Raw genomic sequence first — 22,636 nt, forward strand, 5'->3', positions numbered from 1 at the left:
TACCTTGATCCAATTCATCCACCAGCTTGATCTTGAACTGGCACTTTGAACATTTCTGTCCCTTCTTCTCTCCAGTTTGCCAAACCTGACACTGGACACAACTTCGGAATTCTTCCTCACATACCCGCTGGAAAGCCTAGAGACGAGGGAGAAAGCATGAGAAGGCAGACAAAACCTTCAGTTCTAGATTAATGATGAGCACCAATAGATAGTGAGGACTGGAGAGATGGATATTTATTTATTAAATTGATTTACTGCCCACCTTGCTTCGAAGTGACTCTGGGCAGCTTACAGCATTCAGAGCATTTATCACATTAAAAAGTATCAGAAAGGACAGTACATGCCCCAAGCAAGGAATACTCTTATCATGTGAGATGCAGTCTTGTGAATGAAGCCAGTGGAGAAGAAGGGGTGAGTGAGGGAACCTCCCATAGAAAAAGAAATGCCATCCTGATTGGGAACTGGCAGATAGAAGATAAAGCCTTCTGCAAAAAAGCAAGGTTTCCCAAGCAATCTAACAGGGAACTTGATTCTGCTGGGGAATTAATAATGTGAACTTCTATTCTTATGCATATTAAAATACGCCTTATATCCCTGAAGTGCCTCCTTCAAAAACAACTGTATCCCCAGTAAACATCGGCAACCTTAGTTTCTCACCACTCAAAAGTAAGCTGCATAGTTTATCCTAGCAAATCATGCGTATCTGCTTTGCCACTCCTGTAGGTATTCTTTAAATTTTATTGTTCTGATTGATTGTTTCATTGATTGATAGGGACAGTCATTCCTGGATTCAGGAAGAGTTAATATTGACAGATGAAGAAAGAGCGTGTGCTTTTGTGGCTATATTTGTGCAGGCTTACAGTATATTTGCGTAATGGATGCTATCAACAACATAATTGCATTATGAAAAGGCAAGGTGATTCAGATAAAGGAACATAAATAATACGTTCTTGTTATGTATTTAGTTAAATCATAAGGTCTGTTATAAAAAACAGTTAACTGATAGTTCCATTTGAATTACAGACTGTCTGTATAACTTTAAGCCTTTTGTTTTAGGCGGGAATGAGAACTTTAAACTGATTGGCTGCCACCTAGCGGTGGTCCATATAAATATAAGTCAAGAAGCTGCTAGAGCTCGCTTCTGTGAGAAACTAATAAAGAGCTGTTAATTCAACTCCGTGTCTTCAATGCCTCACTGTTCCCACTACACAACAATGGTGATGAAGGTGGGATATGCTGCTAGGAGGAAAGAGCTAAGTCACTAAGGGGTAAGACCAGGCATCAGTGCCCTGGTTGGAACCACGTTCCCCCCTTCTGCCTGCCAGTATGCAAATGCTGGAGATAACACATTCCTTGGGACCCATCCCTAGGAAACTCACAGAAGCCCTAGCAGCATAAGGCATTGGAGACGCCGTAACAGCCAGCCATGGCCAAAGTTGGCAAGCTTTCAGAGTTTGACGTAACACACCCCGAATGATTGAGTTCGTATGTCTCAAGAGTAGAAAACTACTTCAGAGTGAACCAGGTCAGAGAAGATAATTTAAAAGCTGCAAGTGTCATGCCTCCGTCTGAGCCTGACTCTGAGGACGACATGGAGTTCCCTGTTGAGGCCCAGGAGGGGGTGTCTGTGGCTCCAGAGGACTGTGGGGAGGAGCAGGCTGAAGCAGGCCAGGGCCCTTCAAGTTTGGAACAGGGAAGGCAGAGTTCAGGCGAGGAGCAAGGCCCCTCCCCCCCAGATCCCAGAGCAAGGAGAGCAGAGAGGAGGAGGGAACAATGGAGGCAGGTTCACTTGCTCGGGAGGAGAGCATCACGCCCCACTCCACAAGGCACACCTGGGGAGTAGGATTTAAGGAGATGCTGTGGGGTGGGGCATTTGCCGGGAACAAATGTGAACTCTTGTGATAGTGTACTCTTGTACTTGGACACTTTGTATTTTGGACCAAGTTTGCTTCCTGCTGATTTCTCCTTGCTGTCTGCGGTGTGCAGTTTGCAGTTCACAGGCAAGCTGGGAGTTGAAAGGATTATACGTTTGTTTGTTACCTGTTTTACTTTAAAGAACTGTGTAAACTTCCCTGACTGTTTTATTGAACTTGTGCCAGCATATGTAGGGGCTGTTGGGTGAACGTTGGCAGTGCTTACAAAGACAATTGTTCTGACCAGCTAATTGCTTTGCCTTCGTTCGGGGCCCTGGGTCATCACAGCAAGATTGTTGTGTGTGTGTGGCCAAGTCACCTTTGATATAGTGGAGAACCTAGTCGCTCCTGCTACATTGGAGTCAGTCACCTTCGCTGACTTAAAACGAAGACTCAAGGAGCACTTCGAACCTAGACTGTCCATTATCGCATACAGACACACGTTCGAGCAGAGAGAACAGCAACCAGGTGAAACCGTTGCTGAATTTGTGGCCGCCCTACGCCAAGCGTCCCGGCTCTGCAATTTTCCCAACCTAGAGGACTGGCTCTGGGACTGACTGGTATGTGGCTTGAGAAGCAGAGACTTACAGCAGAGGCTGTTTGCTAAAGAAACCCTGACATTCCAGGACGCACTGAAAGAAGTGATGACAGAAGAGGCCGCAGGTGGAGCCGTCAAGGCTTTACATCCCTCAAAGAATTTCCCCAGCCAGACGGCTGTGCGTCATGAAGAGTCAGAGAGAACAGAAGACCCAGACGTAGACATTGAGATCGACCGGATGCAGAAGATCCCAGAAAGAAGGCAGCAGCCGCTTGACAAAGCAGTTTTCTTCCCTAGCTGTCAGGGCTGCGGAGGACGACACCAGCGCTCAGAATGCCAGTTTCGCACAGCTGTGTGCCAAGCATGTGGCAAACCTCTGTTTGACCTCTGTAAAGGTTGCCAGAGGGAATCGCCACGCAAAGACTTCCCCAGGAGAGGTAATGGGGTCCCGGGGCAGAATAGAATAGGATTTTGCTCCGGAAGAAGGAGCATCCTCAGAACTGGAGCTCATCGCCCCCTAAAATAAAAGCTTAGACTAAAAGTCAAGCTGCAAGGAGTTCCATGCTCCATGGAACTGGACACTGGATCAGCTGTGTCTATAATTTCCTATAAGACTTTTAATTTTATCTGCAGACATGGCGGAAAATGAGTCAGACTCAAGCCATCAGATTTAGTTTTGACAGATTTTCAAAACTCCCACATAGCGGTTAAAGGAGAAGCTACGATAAAAGTGACATTCAAAGAGTTTGAGGGTCCCCTCAGTGTCGTGGTAGTGGAAGGCCAGTGAACAAGCCTAATCGGCTTAGACTGGTTTGATGCCCTGTGCATACATGTGACTGGCATCAACAGAACCCAAACAGCGGATTTGGCAGCTGTCTGCCAGGAGTTTGTGGACATATTCAGTCCCAAGTTAGGGAAGTACAAAGGAGCACCAATTACTCTCCACCTTGACCCAACCGTAGCCCCAATCAGAGTAAAGCCTCGTAGAGTGCCTTTTGCCCTTAAGCCCAAGATTGATGCAGAGTTAGATAAGCTCGTTCAACAGGGAGTCTTGCAACCCATTGACAGCTGTGTGTGAGAAACCCCCATAGTGACACTGGTCAAGCCTAACAAAGAGGTGCGCATTTGCGCTGATTATAAGTGCACTATTAATAAGGCACTACAGCAGCATGCGTATCCGGTACCTGTAGTTATCCACATTCTGGCATCTATCAGTTAACTGATAGTTCCATTTGAATTATAGACTGTCTGTCTGTATAACTTTAAGCCTTTTGTTTTAGGCGGGAATGAGTACTTTAAACTGATTGGCCGCCACCTAGTGGCGGTCTGTATAAATATAAGTCAAGCAGCTGCTAGACTAGAGCTTACTTCTGTGAGAACCTAATAAAGAGCTGTTAATTCAATTCCGTGTCTTCAATGCCTCGCTGTTCCCATTACACAACAGTTCTTGTACCAACTTTTCCTAGTACAATATAGCAACAGTATTAATAGTCATAGTCATTTGCTTAACAAATGTGCACTTTCATGCACTTACCGAATATCCAGTTTCACAGGTGGGACCAGTATGGGCAGTGGGGTTATCACAGAGGCATATACCACATTCACATCTCCCTCGTCCATTACAAATCAGCTACAAGAGAGCAAAGTAATTGTTCAGCTTTTTCTTTACTGCATACACGGAGGCAACAGATCCCGTGTGTATAGATAGGGGCCAGGTAGAGGTCGTGTGCAGCCAACTGCCCCCCCCCCAAAGCCTGCGTGCCTCTTCTCTCTACATGATCTCATCCATTCACATCCCCATGGCAATGTGGGAAACTACCCCAGGCTGGTACATGATATCACCTGGTTCACATGATATCAGCTAGGTTACATCAACAGGATGTGGTAGAAACTGCTCCCTGGCTGGGCCTCCTAGCTGATATCTTCTTAAGGATTGGTAAGGAGTTTAACCAATAAAATGCTATTGCTACGCTATTGCCATGTTAAAGTTTTGCTGCTTGGAAACCTGTATAAAAGAATAAACGCTGCGAAGGCGGTCAGCCATATTTGCACCCTGCAATGACTGAGCACTGATTACTACACCAGTAGTGGGATTCAGCTGGTTTGTACCACTTCGGCAGAACCGGTAGCTAATTTTTTGTTGCCCAGGCCCAAAAGGAACTTCCGGAAGTGGCATCCATACAGAGAACTGGTTGTTCACCTATTTGAATCCCACCACTAAATAGATGGCTTTACCTGATCTTAGCGACAGATCTCTTTCCATTACCAGGAAACATTTAAAAGAGAGGGAAAGACCGTTCTTCTGCCTGTTTTTATCCAAGGATCACAGATTATACAAACAGCAATAAGATCAACTGTCAAGCTGGCCATACCTCACTAGAGATCTAATCCAATGATTCCTTTTAAGCTGAATTGACAATACTGGATTCCATCTCCAATTTATTAACTTTGTAATAACTATATATATTGGCAGATTTTCACACGGATTGCCATATTAAACACTTTCTGCATCCAACATGGGATTGGGGTGCGGGGACAACCAATATTTTATTTTCTTCTTATGACCTCTTCTGATAGCTTGTCTGGATGGACAATTTACTCACCCCATTGCTGCTGACACAGATTTCATTGCTTGTGGGACATTCACAGCCGGGGCCTTCCCAACCAGCTTCACATGCACACTGGCCCATGTAGCATTGTCCCCGGTCTATAGAGAGACAGGTAGCATCAGCACAAGACATTTAGAGCCAACTTACCTACGTAGCCGGTCTGTTTTTATGTTTCTATTATTAATGAAGTCTTAACTCACCTATTAGCAGTATGGAGGCAGTTCACAAAGAAATAGGATACATATCTTTACAGCTAAGCTAAGCAAAGGTGACAAGAATGCATGAATAAAACATCTTTTTTTCCCCCTTTGTGTTTGCTTTTGTGCGTGTGCCTGATGCATTCTAAAAAGCCCTCAAAGAAAACATATGGACATTCAAAACACTTCTGCATACAACTAGAGATTCAGTTTGAACAAGAATACAACTGGGGCCAACTGTCTATTTGCTATAATTATATCTCACTTTTCTTCTAATAAGTTAAAGCAATATGCATAGAGTCATTCCTTACACAAATGTGGAAGAGGTATCTAAGTGATCATTGAGAGTTGACGATGTTTTGATGGCACATAATCAATTAATCATTCCTAACTTGTGAGATAGAATGAATTGAATGAAAATAACTAGCCGGGGGGGGGGGGGATTCTAAAGTGACTGAACTCTGCCCAACTTGCATTCTTGCAATCCCTATTAGAATTCTGGTGTTTCCTCTTATTAATATTTTCTTTTAGTTGCATGCTCCATAAATAATATAACACACGGTCTAATCTGGAAAAAAAAGAGATTACTGCCGCTAGAAATCTCCAGTTATTCTAAACTTTATCACTGTAGCACCTTGTCTGGGCAAGCTATTCTGAACCTTTATCAACAATGGGACATGCCCTCAAAATCACTCTTCTTCAACTTCTTCCAGGGGTGAGGGACTCCAATACCACCAGAGACCCCCCAAATTGGCCAAAGCTACTCCAGTATTCCTGATCCATTTAAGAATTGTCTGCTAGTAGTTCACAAGGCTGAATCTGAATGAACTGAGGGCGGAGCGTGCAACATTTTGCCCTCCCCAAAGATTCACCATTGCAGAGGAATCCAGAAGTGCGGGGACACTGCAAGGTGTCAAATTCACAATGCCGTCCTTCATAACGCTGGATGAGATCTTCAGAATAACACTCACAGGCCCCACAAAGGCATTCGCCTTTGCCAGAACAGGGTTCTTCATCTCCAGGTCGTGTGCAGGCTGAAGTATCAGTTATGGAGGATGTTGAGCAATTACACAGGTCCCCCCGCCTGTCAAAGAGAGAAGAGGTCAAGTGTGAGAATAGCCACAAGATGCAGAGATATAACATCTTGTACAGCTAATTAGAAGCCCAAGTGATTTAGGGTATTTGACTATTGATAGGTCTGGTTTCATTTTTGACGAATAGCATAAAGTGCTTTATAAATTGCTATATTTGTTACTGTCCTTAGCAGACATCATTTGATTACTTTTACTCTTACATGGGACTTAGCCAAGCATAGGTAGCTTCTATATAGTTTTTTTCTCCCCCTTACATTCAATGGTGTCCAGTTCTTAGAGACTATCCAGACAAGTCTCTGCAGTTTTTTGGCAAAGTTTTTCAGAATTGGTTTGCCATTGCCTCCTTCTTAGGGCAGAGAGAAAGTAACTAGCCCAAGGTTACCTAGCTGGCTTCATACCTCAGTCTCCCGGTTTATAGTCTGATCCCCTAGCCACTACAACAAACTTGGCTAACTACCGTATTTTCCGGAGTATAAGACGACTTTCTAAACCCTGAAAATCTTCTCAAAAGTCGGGGGTCGTCTTATACGCCCAGTCGTCTTATACGCCGGAAAATACAGTATATGGAGTAAGTACTATATGATAATCTTCTAGATGTGTTCAAACCTTTACTGGGATTTGAATTCACGTACCTGATATACAATATATACTGGGATATAGACTGGAACTTAGATTGGCCCCCTATCCTTCGGGCCTTTAGGAAAGGTAAGGCACTGCCACCGTCCTTTAGTGTCAAATGGTAGCAGTGAGCCTTTCCAAAGATTATATTAAATGGGATGTATTACTTGTATTAACCAGCAAGCGGATTATATTTTGTGTTTGACTAGTGTAATAATGGTTTTAGGATGGTTGAATATTTTTGTTTATATTTTTTATTGTTCTGTTATTTTTAATAGTTGTGAGCCACCAATTACATAAATCTATATAAGTGTATATAAAATATAAATATTAAAATATATAATTTTAAAATATATGAATAAAAATATATATGTGGACACTATCTAAAACATGGGAAAAAAAACTTTCTGAGGGGCAAGAAGAGAATTGACCCTGTTATCAGTTTCTCCGTTTCATCTACACTTCTTGTTCTTGGAGAAGAAAGGCATAAACTTTCTGGTAGAGGAAAGACAATGGGCCCCACACTGAAAGAAAAACCTAATTGTGATACTACTTACCAGCCTGGATTGCACACACATCGTCCACAAACAAAATTTCCATTGTTAAAGCACTTTAGTGAGCTAACTTCCTGATTCTGCAAACAAGCAAGAAGACATTACTGGACCTCATTCCACACACATAACATCCTTTAATCTTACAATTTCTATTAGTAAAAATTGCTCAGACCAAGGTTAAATTTCTTGTGTCACATATTGTCCAGGTCTAGAACAATTCTCAGAACTGCTAATCAAAGAAGAGGAAAAGAACCTACCTTTTCACAGGAGCAGGTGTCACAGAGAATTGAGGCATCAATCTCCATTGTGTCACCGAAAGAGGAGGGCTTAATGTGGATAATACCTTTCCGTTCCTTCTCTGGGAGATCACAGATATGCTTGTCATCAAAGTGATTAGTTTTCAAATGCACATTGAAGGTTTTCTGAAGAGAAGAGAGAAGCCTGTACCTTTTCTGAATTCATTTAGAAAAAGAAGCAATTTTATCCACAAATTTGGGAACTGAAAGACTAGAGATAGATCTATTGGGGTTCTTGAGGTCCACTGGATGTTTTATTTTATAACTGCATGATTCTTTATTTCTGGCATGGATAACTGGGGACCAATGGGAACTAAAATTCAAAATAACTAGTGGGTTCTTTCCTCCTGAATTAGGTCAAAAGCTGAATGGATAGAAACATGGAAATAAGATTTTCTTCTCTTGAGTTTGAAAAGAGGATGCAAGAAGCGCAGGCTTCCAAAGCTATTCTTACTAACTGTTTTGCCTCCCAATCCCTCAAGCAAAGCTAGGATGGAGTTACAACAATCCTATAAAATGCAAAGATGATCTGGGATTTGGGACACTACTCTTCTTGATCGAAACAGCCAATTACCAACACTATTAAACCTACTGGCATGGCACTGAAGCTGGGTTTATTTACTGCCACAGTCATTATGGAATAAAGTTGATTTATATTCTATCAGAAATTAATACAAATCCAGAATCTTCAATAGATATCTTCAGGGATCAACAGGTTATATCAGTGGCTCAACCTGAGATGATGATATGAGAGACATAGACTGTTCTTAATTGTTTACAGCCAGAGGGCGCTCTTTTGAGCAGGGATATCCTCAGCAGCAGGAATGGGCACAGATACCATGATGCTACTCCAGTAGAGATATGCTTTGGTTTATTTTGTTTTTTTAAATGTTCAGATTTCTGATGTGGAATTTGCTGATTCAGTTATCCCAGATTTACTGGAAAGTGTAACACGTGTTTAGCATACGTGGGATTTGGGAGGAAATTGCACTTTGAATCTGTCAATGAATTTTGGCAGTGCAATCTTGAAATGCTGCAAAAAAAAAAAAAAAAAAAAAGCGGTTCAGGAACCGCAGTAGCTCCCAGTTTTTTTCCTGTTGCTTTAAGTTATACAAATTTCTGAACTCAGAGAAGGCCCCTTTAGCCAAAGGAGCTAAATGCCTTTCCAAAATCAAGAGTTTTTTGTTTTTAACTGTAAATCATTAAGAGATAGAAATGCAAAATAGAAAGCTTACCAATACACCTTGAACATTATGTAATGAACCAGACACTATATTTTCATTTTGTAAGGCTATTTCAGTTTTCATGGCTTTTGGGATATCATAAACTCGAACGTCCACCTTGGAACGAATGTTCTGGGGAAAAAGATGGAAAGAAAACATACAGAACTGGAATGGATTCAGACCACTGATTTCATAATTTGAGTTACTGCAGTCAATCAACAATATCCAACCATAGCACAGGGATATGTCAGGAAATGCCTTGCCAAGCATGATTCTGACCATTTGGTATGAACATTGAGAAAGGGCCTCCTCTTGGTCCCTCCGTTATAAGAGGTTAATGGGACTAAACCAGATCTTCGCAGTGGTGGCCCCCACTTTATGGAACACGCTTCCCTGAAGGTATAATTGGTCCTTCCCCTCTGTAAGTTTAGGAAGGCCCTCATTACAAGCTTATTTCAGTAGAATGTTTTAGTACACATTTATATTATTTCTGTTTCTGTTTTTAAATTATTATTTGTAATTCTGATTTTAGGGAAGGAGATAGCCATGTTATATTCATTTGCTCATATAATCTATCCAGAGTTATATAGATTGAAGTGCTTTATAAATATTGTTATTAATTATCATTTAAAAACTGAATGGGGGTTTATCTGTCTTTTAATCCCCACCAATCCCTCTGAATGCAACTAAGAGCCTACATTTATTGTACAACTCCACAGGCAACCCTTTTTGAGATACGCAGTTTTTACACCCCTGATTTATATCATCTAATTGCCACCTGCCTGGAAATACTTTACGAATTGGCTGAAATAAAAGCTGCTTCAAGAACAAATTGCAAGAATGAAATGTGAGTGAGTAAATCATTTATGGGGAATTATAAGAGAATTGTGTTATCCCAAAAAGTTACAGCATAAAATATCAGATATTGCTTCTTACCTTAAAAGCCAAACGGATCAATTCCACAATGTTAGAAGAATCTTCTTGAAGCCTCCCAATTTCAGAATTTGCAAAATATTTCTGCAGTTTCTAATAAAAAAATACTATTTATTTATTATAATATAATAATTTAATATTGTAAGCACAAAATGAATTAAAAATATTAAGAAAACCAAGCACATAGAACAGTTATTCTTATTGTTCTACTAGCTGTACCCAGCCACGCGTTGCTGTGGCTCAGTCTGGTTAAATTATGTCCAACAGATGGCACTGTTTTTCAAAAAAGCATGTTTTTACCTGTCACAGGTGTGACATCTATATAATATAGGTATATAAAAACACGTGCGTATTCGAATGCAACGTTGTGTCAAAATTTCAAAGCAATCGGTGAAGAACTTTCGGAGATTTAAGATTTTGAACAAACGAACATTTACATTTTTATTTATATAGATTGTTATTATGACTAACTGCAGAGAAAGACAAATCACCAGTTACAATGCTGCAAAAATTTCCCCTGATTTCTTTCCCTGGATTCTAATGTAATACTTTCCTTTAGCCTTTACTGAAGTGTGCAAATACAATGGCTTGTCCTTTTAAAGTAAATGACACAAAAAACCCCATTGGGTAGACTCTATTCACCTTTGTTTCAACATCCTTTTAATAAGAGTTTGATTTCTGAATAAAATTCCCCCAATTCACCTTGGAGAAGCACATAGAGGAAGAAAAGACTGGTTTAGACACATGCAGTGGTGGAATTCAGCCGGTTCGCACCAGTTCTGCAGAACCAGTAGCTAATTTTTTGTTGCCCAGGCCCAGAACAGACTTCTGGAAGCAACATCTACACAGAGAACTGGTTGTTCACATATTTGAATCCCACCACTGGACACATGTACAGTACAATAGGAAGGCTGGGGTATTTAGCCTTTTCCCTAGGCTTTTTCATTATCTAAGAAACTACTAGTTGCTTTACAAAAACAAAAGACAATTTTCCAAATCACGCCTTTGTTTTCTTTCCTACAAATAAAACGTAGTACCACATGATTGAGACTGAGAAAGTGGACCAGAAGAAAGAGGTAAAGATATTCTCCCTGATGTTTCAGCAGAAAAAAAAACTCCTAAGAACATTGTCCATGGTCTAAAGAAAGTAAATGGAAGGATATTGTTCAAAGAGGCAAGCTAGACTTGAATCTACTGGCATAAATATCTTTTTTTTCAATCCAAAAAACAATAAAACAAAAGGTTTAATCACTATAGGATGGAGGAAATAGAAGCAGACCAACCTTAGATGTCATAATACAATTTTGGCCTATCTATGGGTCAAGAGTTATGAGGTAAAAGACAAGATATCTTTGAGTTACCTCTAACATGGATTATTTAGCTAGCCGCTGGGTGTCTCCACTGCACTGCAAAAAGCACATAGTAGCTTTGGGAAATCAGATACAAGGATATTTCATTCCCCAATTCAGTGTATACATATATATTCTTCAGATATATACAGGCGGTCCTTGAATTACAAGCATTTTTAGTGACTGTTCGAAGTTACAATGGCACTGAAAAAAGTGGCTTATGACCAGTTTTTCACAATTATGACCTTGCAGCATCCCCATAGTCATGTGATCAAAATTTGGACGCTTGGCAACTGGCATGTATTTATTATGGTTGCAGTGCCCTGTGGTCATGTGATCACCTTTTGCAAACTTCTGACAGGCAAAGTCAGTGGGGAAACCAGATTCACTGTTAAGTTACTAATTTAACAACCACAGTGATTCACTTAACAACTGTGGCAAGAAAAGTTGTAAAATGGGGCAAAACTCACTTAACTGTCTGGCTCAGCAACAGAAAATTTGGGCTCACTTCTGGTCATAGGTCAAGGACTACTTATACCTGAAGTTAGGCATTCAGCTGCTACACTGACATACATCTAAACTAGACATGTCAAACTTGCGATGTCACGTGACGTCGCACGACATCGCACGACTTTTTCCCCATTGCGGGCAATGGGTGGGTGCGGTTTCCTCATGACACGTCCAGCCCGTGGGCCAGCAGTTTGACATCCCTGATCTAAACCAGTGTTTCTCAACCTTGACAATTTTAAGGCATGTGGACTTCAACTCCCAGAATTCCACAGCCAGCATTGAGAAACACTGAATTCTAAACTATTAAAGTTCAACCTGCCCCTCCCCCCCTTCCTGAGTTCCTGCAAGCAATCTTCAATTTCCTGGCCTACAAAACTAGCAGGGATCAGACTACTCCTTTCTCACAAAATTAATTAGTGATTTCTCAGCTGATTTTCTGGATGCCAGGAAATATGGACAAGGCTCCTTTCTACTCTGTAGGGACAAATGGAAAGAACTCTCTTTTAATGAAGAATTACTAGTTGTTGTTGTTTTTTAATGTTTTAATTCCAAATCTTCCCATAGGAAGAGAACTCAGCTTCTTGCCTTACGAATAAATAGGTGAGCTAGTTCCCTTGGGGGTTGTTCCTTTATACTCCCAAGTTCCCATCTTTTTTCCTGCTTAACGGCATCTTTTACCTCATAATAATCATAGGAGTGGTTGGTGACCGCAAAAATAGGGTTGATGTTACTCATCCTCAGCAGGCGCTCAAGGGTAGACACAGAGGGGTAATCCTGCTTGGTATCAAAGGTGTAAGTCCCTGCTTGATTCAGGTGGCATTTTTCATCGTTCTTTCTCAGGATTCCAGCAAGGACGTTGGCGCCATCAGCTTCGTAATGGAAAGCCGACTCAGTGGAGAAGACCAGGAGATGAGCACTGTCATTCCGCCATCCAATATTCTCCTGCAGGAATAAGGAAAGTCTAAGATGTAGAGTGGAGCTGGGTAAATCACAGCCCTAAGCCTCATTTTGGCAGCTTCTGCCCTCCTGAATCGTGTTTCTAAATTTGATGGAAAACTACTGAATCCCAGCAGGACAATGTTTTGCACATTTTCAGTAGAAAATAAGGATAGCACACATAACTGTTAACAAAAAAAAAACAAAAAACCCTACCCCAAATCATCAAAAATTAAAAAAGCAAAAGTGTCCAATTTTACTTTCCCAAGTGATATAATGTATAATCCTCATAAAAAAGATAAAAATTAAAGTGTACTTTCTCCACGTGCCAAGAGGAATAGTGGGAATAGCTGCCGGAAGCCCAGAAAGGCCTTTCGTGATGACTTTTGAGAAATATGCTATTCCAGGAATATTAGTAACCACCTGCTATGTCTTTCAAATGAAGCTTACACCAGGGTTAATTGAGAAAAATAACAGTGTCATATATTTGGAATTTCATGCTTATCTTCTCTCCTCAGCAATGAACTCTTCAGCTCCCTAAATTTACAAATGTTATTAGGCACTAGACAAGTTTGTTTTTCCCCTGACCTTTATAAAAGTTTAGTTGGTATTCGGACTATAATATCCTAACTGCAGGTAGAAGCTGATAATAGCAGAATTTGATAACAGCAACAATCTCTGGGGGAGACGAGTAGTTCAAAAATGTGAAAAATAAGTCAATAAAATAAACAGTCTCCACAATATCTAACTCCAAAGCTCGCCCATTTTCTTATCAAAGTGCAAACAAAGCTGTCTGTGGATTTTTTTAAAGCAAAAATTTGGCCTAGATTTTCCTACTGCTCTCCCAGTTTGGTATGCAATTAAGACAGTTTTTACCCTTTATAGAGAACCACTATATCTATGCCATCTTCAGTATTCTCTCTGTTTACCTTGCAAACAGTTGTCTGCAATATAGCATCAAAGCCACCTTCAGGAGCATCCAAGTTCCCTGATATACGTTCCTTCATCAGTTCCTGGCTGAATTTATTAATATCATTGGTTAGACGGATGACATTCTTAAAAGAGAAAGGCGGATCAGCATTAAACCAAGGTTCCCGCAATCTGAAAGCAAAAGAACAGACAATTTTAATTGGTAACTACCACCAACCTGGTTATCCGACATCCTAAACAAGGATCCTTTGCACAAACAGCTTCTTGTTTACCACACTATTTAATGCAATGAATTTGAGCAGAATAGTTTCTATTTAAACAGTAAAAAAGAGATTGCATTTAAATCTCACACTAAAACAAATTCAGCTTTGTCATTTGCAGCACAATATGCAAGCTAGCCATTGTTATTTGTAAACTAGGCTTTAAGGTTTAACACAATATAGGAAACTCCCCAAAGAACCAATGAGCTATAAGAATAAGCTGTGATAAGCAAACATTTTATAGAAGTAGAAGACAATGAGGCTTAACATTGCTACTGCTTATGTATGTATCCTACTTCTGAGTAATGAGGCATTGGAGCACCAATTCAGTTTCTCAGAATGTTGCCATTTGTTCCTGTTATTTTTGCTTGATAACACATGATAATACATTTTTATATTATAAGGTTATAAAATAACACAAATACACCCATGCACACAGAGGCTAAAATGAAGGGTTCTTAACCTTAACATTCCTGTTCCTTTTCCAATTGCTAGAAAATTCCATACAATATCATAGGATTTCTTTAAAAGAGCAAACTTGGTTCTCTGTGTATTTTCTTCAGTTTCACCTCAAAGTGATGAAAAAAACAACTACCCCAAACAAGTGTCCCTTTCTACAAATGGATGAGTCATCAAGTAGTTATCAGACTTGCTTGGGCAAGATTAAGCCAAATTACCCAAACTGTCTATTCATGGGGCCATTAAAACACTGTTATTTACCCCTTTGTGAGATGATGATGATGATGATGATGATGATGATNTTCCTTATATGTTTTAGCCTCCAGTCCCCTAATCATCTTTGTTGCTCTTCTCTGTACTCTTTCTAGAGTCTCAACATCTTTTTTTACATCGTGGTGACCAAAACTGGATGCAGTATTCCAAGTGTGGCCTTACTAAGGCATTGTAAAGTGGTATTAATACTTCATGTGATCTTGATTCTATTCCTCTGTTAATGCAGCCCAGCACTGTGTTGGCCTTTTTGGCAGCTGCAGCACACTGCTGGCTCATATTTAAGTGATTGTCCACTAGGACTCCGAGGTCCCTCTCACAGTTACTACTATTGAGCAAGGTACCCCCTATACTATACCTGTACATTTGGTTTTTCTTGCCAAAATGTAGAACCTTACTTTTTTCACCATTGAATTTCATTTTGTTAGATAGCGCCCAGTGTTCAAGTCTGTCCAGATCCTCCTGTATCCTAAGCCTGTCTTCTGGAGTGTTGGCTATTCCTGCCAGCTACAAATAGTAGGTTGTGATCTACTTTATCAAATGCCTTACTGAAGTCCAAGTAAATTATATCCACAGCATTCCTCTGATCCACTAATTTTGTCAAAGAATGCAATAAGATTTGTCTGGCATGATCTGTTTTTGACAAACCCATGTTGGCTTTTAGTAATGACTCTGTATGCCTCTAGGTGTTTGCTGATTTGTTGTTTGATTATCTTTTCCAGAATCTTCCCAGGTATTGAGGTCAGGCTAATAGGTCTGTAATTTCTTGGGTCCATTTTTTTCCTTTTTTGTAGATGGGAACTACATCAGCTCTTTTCCAGTCTTCCGGTAGTTCCCCAGTGCTCCAGGATCTTTGAAAAATATAGTTCAATGGTTCTGAGATCACATCTGCCAGTTCCTTGAGAACCCTGGGGTGTAATCCATCTGGTCCTGGCGATTTGAACTCGTCTAGGCTGGACAGGTGCTCACTTACTGTTTTCTTGCCTATCTTAACTTGTGTTTCTATTCTGTTTTTTATGGCACTATTTTTGGTAGGTTGGTCTGTTTTTTCCCTTTGTGTAAAGACAGATGCAAAAAATGAGTTAAATAGTTCTGCTTTCTCCCTGTTGCTTGTCACCTTCTTGCCACTTTCCCCCACTAATGAACCAATAATTTCCTTCACTTTCTTCTTACTTTTTATATGTTGAAAGAAGCTTTTTTTTTGTTATTTTTGACTTTGGTCGCAAGCCTTAGTTCATTTTGAGTCTTAGCTTTCCTCACTTCATCTTTGCAGGCTCGGGCTATTTGCTAATATTCTGCCTTAGTTATGTTCCCCTCTTTCCCCTTTTTATACTTGTCCATGTTGTCTTTCAATTTATCAGAGAGTTCTTTATACAGCCATGCTTGTTTCTTTTGAGAGCTGTTATTTTTCTTATTCATTGGTATTGTGTTAGACTGGGCTTTTATAATCTCACTTGTCAAAATTTCCCAAGCTTCTTGAGTTGTTTTCCCCTTGAGGATTCTCATCCATGAAATCCTTCCCAAGCTCTAAGTTTATTGAAATTAGCTCTCTTCAAGTCCAAGACTCTAGTTTGACTGTGTTCTATTGCTTGTGCTTCCATAATGTTGAATTCCAATATTGCATGATCACTTCCTCCCAAGGTTCCTGTGGCTTCAACACCTTCTATCATTTCATCTCTGTTAGTGAGAATTAGATCCAAAATGGCTAATCTAGCTTTAATGAAGCTATATTCACTGAGACTTTTATAGGCTTCTTAAAAAGGATATTAAAGAGAAGTTTTGTTGAGGGATTAATCAAACCGATCCTAAATCCATAGAACGAAATGGATTCAACTGACGAATTGTTGGCAGAATTAAAAACAAAGGAATTCTGAGTGAGAGCACATCTATCAACAGTGTGTTAATTGATATCTACAAGATTTGGGTATACGAAGAATATTGCAAGAAAGTAAGAAAGCACTGTCTGAGGAAGAAACATGGGACTAGATGATCACAGATTAGATAAAAGCCTTAATTTTTTCAAAAAAAAAATATTCCATGGATCCTGAATAGTTCATTTCCAATGGATCCATCACTACTACTGACCTTGTGGGCCTCATGTCTGTCTGTGGTGCTGTAACTTTGTCCACAAATTTGCCAAAACCAATAGTATAGTCATCCGTCACCTCCCTCAAGAAATTTGCTGGCAGGATAGAAGAAAGAAAGAAGAAAGGAGGAAAATATTTGGGAACTTTAGATTAAATCTTATAATCCCATGATGGAGTTCAGTTACTATAAATATTATGTAGAGTTAGACGAAGTGAAATCATTCACTCCAGGAACCAATTAAAATTTACAGCAAACCTGGGAGATGTTTATGACCATGTAGAGAAAACACCAATGTATTACAAAGGAACCTTAAGGCAATTTGAATATATATTCTTGTTTTTTTAATTATTTATTAGTATTATGGTAATAAGAGCCAGTCTGGTATAGTAGTTAAGGCACTAGGCTAGAAACAGGGAAACCATCCGTTCAAATTCCCTTTAGGCACAAAGCCAGCAGGGTAACTCTCTTCAGTCCTAGGAAGCAAGCCATAGCAAACTACTTAAAAAAATATATTGCCAAGAAAACTGAAGGGACTAGCCTAGGCAGTCAATGACTTGAAGACGCCAAAATAATAATAAGAGTAAGAAAGTCTGCTCATTGATACTGCTATTCCACCAGGTAATGTTAGGATTGAGACAAGGCAATATTGCAAAATACTAGAACTTGTAGATAGAAGTTAATGCATATGGAGAAAGAAATTTATTGCTACAGTACTGTAATTGTGATTTGAGCTCTTAGAACAATACCTAAAGGTTCCTCTCAATATTTGGAAATTTTGAATTTATCAGACTTGAACATTTTAATTTTACAAAAATAAAATACACTGCTTGGAACAGCCCACATCCTCAGATGCTACCTTAATCATTCTTAGGTCCTTGGTTAGAAGATGAATTATTAAGTTTTCACCATTCTTTGTGAATTTAATTGTAGGTTACCTAGGTAAGTTTGAATCTCTCTCTCTATAGCTTTATATCCTAATTATCATAGGATATCCTAAATGTATTCATTTTAATCATAGAAAACAACTGTGAAGAGGCTTTATGTTTTAAAGTTCCCTATTCCTTAACCCATCAAAAGTTAAACCTATGTATAAATTATTTATTCACTTTAATCTCTCTATTTCTTCCTCATATGGTTTTCTTCCCCCTCTCAGCCCCCACTCTGCTTTATCTTAATTTAAGTCCTCTAAATCAGCAGTAAATTCCCTTTTTGTGCTTTTTGTACTTTGCTGATACTACATAAACAAAAGCAAGAACATGGTTTTTCATATCTATCAACTTTGTTCTGATTATATATGTGTGTGTGTGTATGTGTGTGTGTGTGTGTGTGCGCGCGCATAGGAACAGAAATATCCCTTTGAGATGAGCTTGACTGTTAATAACCATGGAAGCCCATGTAGTTATTTGGCAACAATATAGAAGCACTCTTATAGCGTTCTTTTTGGATGTTTTATTAGTTTCCATGGTAGCTACATTATTTCCTGGTGATTACCCATCCAAATACTAACTAGTTTTAACCTTGCATACTATTTCAAATTAGCTTGGTTGCTGTCACGGGCAAAGAATCAGGACCATTTGTAAGATTGCAGCATAGAAGATTTATCCAAGCGTATACACAAGAATGTGGTCAACTAAAGTTCAAAGCTAAATTGATGCCAGATAATGATCAGTGGAATACAGGAAGGAGTGCACTTGGATCTCTTGTAGGAACGCAAAAACTTTAAACTGATGATGCATTTAACTCCCCTTCCAGCTCTGGCCCATCTTCTATTGTTGCCTAGCAGCCATTATCTAACCTAGGCATAGAATGTGAGGACCACCATGATGAGAAACAACTGAGGAGAATCAAGTGAAGCCGTTCAAATGAGAATAGATCTCTTAGTCTCACATTCCATGCTGAAGCTGGAATAGATCAAGTTTGCAAGAAAAAAGCCAGCTTTTAACTGCCACATATATAATCCACCTGCTAGTTTTAGATTTTGTTTCCCTCCTTTGCCAACTTCCTTGAAAAATCACAGAGAATTAACCGACAAATGTCTCAGTCTGCTTTCAAAATGAGATGGTTTAATCTCTCACCAAGCTTCTGACCCATTTCTTTCAGATTGTCCAAGTCATCAGACATGGAATATGAAAAATCCATAAGAATGTAGAGGTCCACAGGAAATTCAGTGGGCTCAAACACCTTCATGACAATGTTTACTTCATCACCCGCTCTCAGTTTGAGTGATATGTGCTGTGGAGATACTTGTGCTTTCTTCAAAGTTGTATCAATTTGGAAATCCTGCCAGGGAAGATATCAGTAATACATAATGGGGGATCCTGAAAAGATTTAGAGAAGACTATCACAGCAGATTGGTTAAATGGACTGATTCCAAAGATAATATTACAGTATCCCCTATGAGTATACAGGTAGTCCTCAACTTACAGCCATTTGTTTAGTAACCGTTCAATGTTACAATGCCACTGAAAAAAGTGACTTATGGCTGGTTTTCACACTTATGTCCGTTGCAGTATTCCCATGGTCACATGATCAAAATTTGGGTGTTTGTCAACTGGCATATACTTATGACAGTTGCACTGTCCTGAGAGTCATGTGATCACAATTTGTAACCTTCCCAGCAGGCTTCCAACAAGTAAAGTCAATGGGAGAAATCAGATTTGCTTAGTAATTACAGGTTTCACTTAATAACTGTAGTGATTTGCTTAACAACAATGGAGCAAAACCTATTTAACTATTGCCTTGCTTAGCAACAGAAATTTTGGGCTCAACTGTGGTTGTAAGTGAAGGACCACCTGTAAATGGTTGCAGTAAATGAATAAAACATTCTAACTAATTAGAAATTACTTCATTGAGAATAGCTACTTAAGTTAATTTTTTTCTGACAAATTTTTGCATTGGGCTATTCTGGAAGATTATTCAGGTATATGTTAATTTTCTTATGTTCATATCCAGCACTCTTTCACTGTACCTCTACTCACCCTTGTCTTTAATAACTCTCCAGACTTCAGTTTTATGTTGTTTTGGCAGCCATAGATCCTTAGATTATCTTCCAAATCACAACGGATACCTTTGAAGTTCTGGGATGAGAATAATTAGTATGCTTAGAAAGTAGGCTCAAAATCAAATTGTCTTTAGGGACTCACCTTCTGCCTTAATATTAGGCTAAGTTTAGAATTAGTGGCTTGCTGAAAAATTCTACCTCACTCCTACTGAATTTGGCCTTGTGAAGATGTTATGTTGTAGGTATTATCACAAAGTGGCTGTTATTGTGGCCACTACAGTAGGTAACCAGGCAATCTCTCCAACCCCCGATTGAGTTCTCAGCCTCCAAATACAATTTATTTGAACTGTTGTTGTTGTTGTTTGCTCCAATAGGACACAAATTTCAAAGAAGGCATGCCCATAGAAAATAAAATTATTTTTGTTATTAACCATGTAGACCTCCTGGAGGAAACTTCAGTGAGGTTGGGAATACTTTACAGTCTATAGCCCTCCCTCTCAGTGTTTCTGAGGCGTACTAGTGAGGCAATCAAATCACTATAAAAGCATCTGTGGATATATTTTTGTTAATTTGTTCTTTTGTTTTTAATGGGTTTCATTGGTTCTTAAAATGGAGAAACAACGCAAGAAGTCCATGTTGTCAGACTGAAGGTGGAGGGAATAACTAATAAAATAATTAGATCAATGTCAAATGTTGAATGGACAGGGATCATGGCCAAATTTCAGTGACTTAATTCACATCGTCCTATACTCAATACCTGTGAAAAGCTTTTACCTCATCTGTGCAAAAAGTACAGTTGCTGCTCACTCGGATGCATTCAGTGCAGCTTTTTGCCCTAGAAGCCACACAGCGGTTAACTAGAGAACAAACAAACAAACAAATAGGTTAGAACGAAATGGTCTAGAAATAGGCAAGTTCTAAAATGTGGTCATACCATCATTCCCTTTCAAACTTGCAGTGTCAATGTTGTTGTTGTTTTTTTTTACCAAAATTTGATATTGTTCCCAGGAGCTCTCATTTTTTTCAGAAAGGGAGCATAATCACATAAAATTGTATATTAGTGCAAATGATAATGATGACGATTATGATTATGATTATGATCATTGTTGAATTTCCAAGTGTAAAATTCATAGAATTTCATGGTGCCCACACTGATCTTTCATACAATTGGATATGAGGCTTTAGCCATTTTTGCATTTTAACATTAAATCTTAAATGCTAATCCTTTAATTCTTATTTAATTTTGAGAGTATATAATTCCCATTTAGGAGTGCCACTGATTTTATGATGCCTGCAGAGGCATGCTTCCAAACTGCAAATGGCCTGGATTGGGAAGGATCATAATGCATTCATTGTTACATTAATTTACTTCTAGCTTCTGCACATTAAGAGAGCATTGCTTCATTGCAAATGCTCTAACAGACTTTAAAGGAATATATTGAAAAGGAAGTTGTTTATTTTGTTCTATATGATATCTCTTCTCAAGACTTAATTGCAAGAACAATTTAATGGCAACAGAAATAGCATTCAGGAATTATTATGATCTGTAAAGTTAAGTTGGTTCAGTGTTTCAGTTACTGATCTCAAGAAAAATATATCAGAACTGTACACAATAGTAAAAAAAGGCTTATTAAACTATTCTGGAAGGATCAAGTTACGATGGATGTTAGTTGGGCTTGCAATATCCACATGATTAGATTCTCACCGTTTCGGCAGTGTGCTAGATACAACCAAAAAATGGCAAAGCAATTCATTGGTTCTTTAAGGGGTTTGACTTTTTCCTGGTCTAAAATAATGTCATTACCCTCACAAAAAAAGACCCTTCTTTTACATAAGTATCTCAGCAGCAACAATCCCAAACTTAATCCTTGACTCCCAAACAAGCAATTACAAATTGCTCCATTATCCCCAGGATAGGGCCAAATTATCTCCTTGGAGGTAGTTAACCTTAGCCTAAGAACCAATGGTATATATAGACGTCTTATTTGAAAACAAAGGGATATTTTAGGAATGTTTGGGGAGTAAAAGAAAGCGAAATCAAGAATGTACTTTTTGAACTTACTTTTCTTTCCTTGGCCTAAGATAAAAAGCAGGGAGAACAGAAGCAGCTGGAACCACATCCTTCCCAAGAGCTTGTCCATTTTTCCTGAAATACCATAAACTGTGGAGTCAGCAATAGCTCAGCTCAGTCTCATCTGATAATTCTTGAATTCCTTTAACGTAGCTTTCTGTAATCTGGAAGATGTAATTCCAACATAGTTGGGAGCCATCAGATTAGGGAAGGGTTATAGAGAACAACCACAAGTTTCTTACCACTGCTGTTTGGAAGGGTTTGGCATAGAAAATTCCCTGCTGCAGACACGAGAGACCTCAGAATAACCTGAGATAATCAGCAATATTATGTAGCTAAATTAACATCTCGTTCCTGAGCAACCATGAACTAGCAACCAGAAATTCCTGCATGGTTAATATATACACTAAAAATTAAGTTTGTCTCTATCAAGTATGAAGTATCGTGCTTGAAAAATTTAGGGATTTGTGTCTGTTTATAAGAGGAGGTGGAAAGTTTTAAAGTCCCAAATCTGAATTTTTGGAAATTCTACTTAATTTCTGAGATTTTGCCAGGCTTTGCTTTTGCACTTTCCAACTACTCTTCACAGGCACAAAATATAAGAAACTTGCTTGGAGGAGAGAAAGAGATGAGTGGGAAGGGATATAGATTCCATTTTCAGTATAAACCAGCCTGTATGGAGCAATGCAGCATCAGTTCATATGATCTTTTGATATTCAAAGAAGATAACTGAATCAGAGCATCTTCCTAACACTGAAGGAACAATGGGCAGATATTTTGTACAGAA

The 22,636-nt window shown here is 39.2% G+C and overlaps 1 protein-coding gene across 1 annotated transcript in view; it reads right to left on the reverse strand.

The window, feature by feature from the left end:
- The window catches only part of ITGB4 (integrin subunit beta 4), a 58,466-nt gene extending 36,079 nt beyond the window's left edge, over positions 1 to 22,387 (reverse strand). The window contains exons 1-15 of the mRNA XM_029284731.1: positions 21,841 to 22,387; positions 20,553 to 20,635; positions 19,756 to 19,854; positions 18,853 to 19,057; positions 16,775 to 16,871; positions 13,700 to 13,871; positions 12,513 to 12,776; positions 9,979 to 10,068; positions 9,055 to 9,174; positions 7,781 to 7,945; positions 7,527 to 7,603; positions 6,130 to 6,341; positions 5,055 to 5,158; positions 3,986 to 4,081; positions 4 to 136 (exon numbers count right to left, since the gene is read on the reverse strand). Coding sequence (XP_029140564.1) covers positions 4 to 136; positions 3,986 to 4,081; positions 5,055 to 5,158; positions 6,130 to 6,341; positions 7,527 to 7,603; positions 7,781 to 7,945; positions 9,055 to 9,174; positions 9,979 to 10,068; positions 12,513 to 12,776; positions 13,700 to 13,871; positions 16,775 to 16,871; positions 18,853 to 19,057; positions 19,756 to 19,854; positions 20,553 to 20,635; positions 21,841 to 21,919 — 1,996 coding nt within the window. The 5' untranslated portion in view covers positions 21,920 to 22,387. The remainder of the gene's footprint in view (positions 1 to 3; positions 137 to 3,985; positions 4,082 to 5,054; positions 5,159 to 6,129; positions 6,342 to 7,526; positions 7,604 to 7,780; positions 7,946 to 9,054; positions 9,175 to 9,978; positions 10,069 to 12,512; positions 12,777 to 13,699; positions 13,872 to 16,774; positions 16,872 to 18,852; positions 19,058 to 19,755; positions 19,855 to 20,552; positions 20,636 to 21,840) is intronic.
- Between the last annotated feature and the right edge of the window lie 249 nt (positions 22,388 to 22,636).

This window comes from Protobothrops mucrosquamatus, unplaced genomic scaffold (genome assembly GCF_001527695.2).
Source record: "Protobothrops mucrosquamatus isolate PMUCROS unplaced genomic scaffold, P.Mucros_1.0 scaffold_146, whole genome shotgun sequence".
Classification (NCBI taxonomy): domain Eukaryota; kingdom Metazoa; phylum Chordata; class Lepidosauria; order Squamata; family Viperidae; genus Protobothrops; species Protobothrops mucrosquamatus.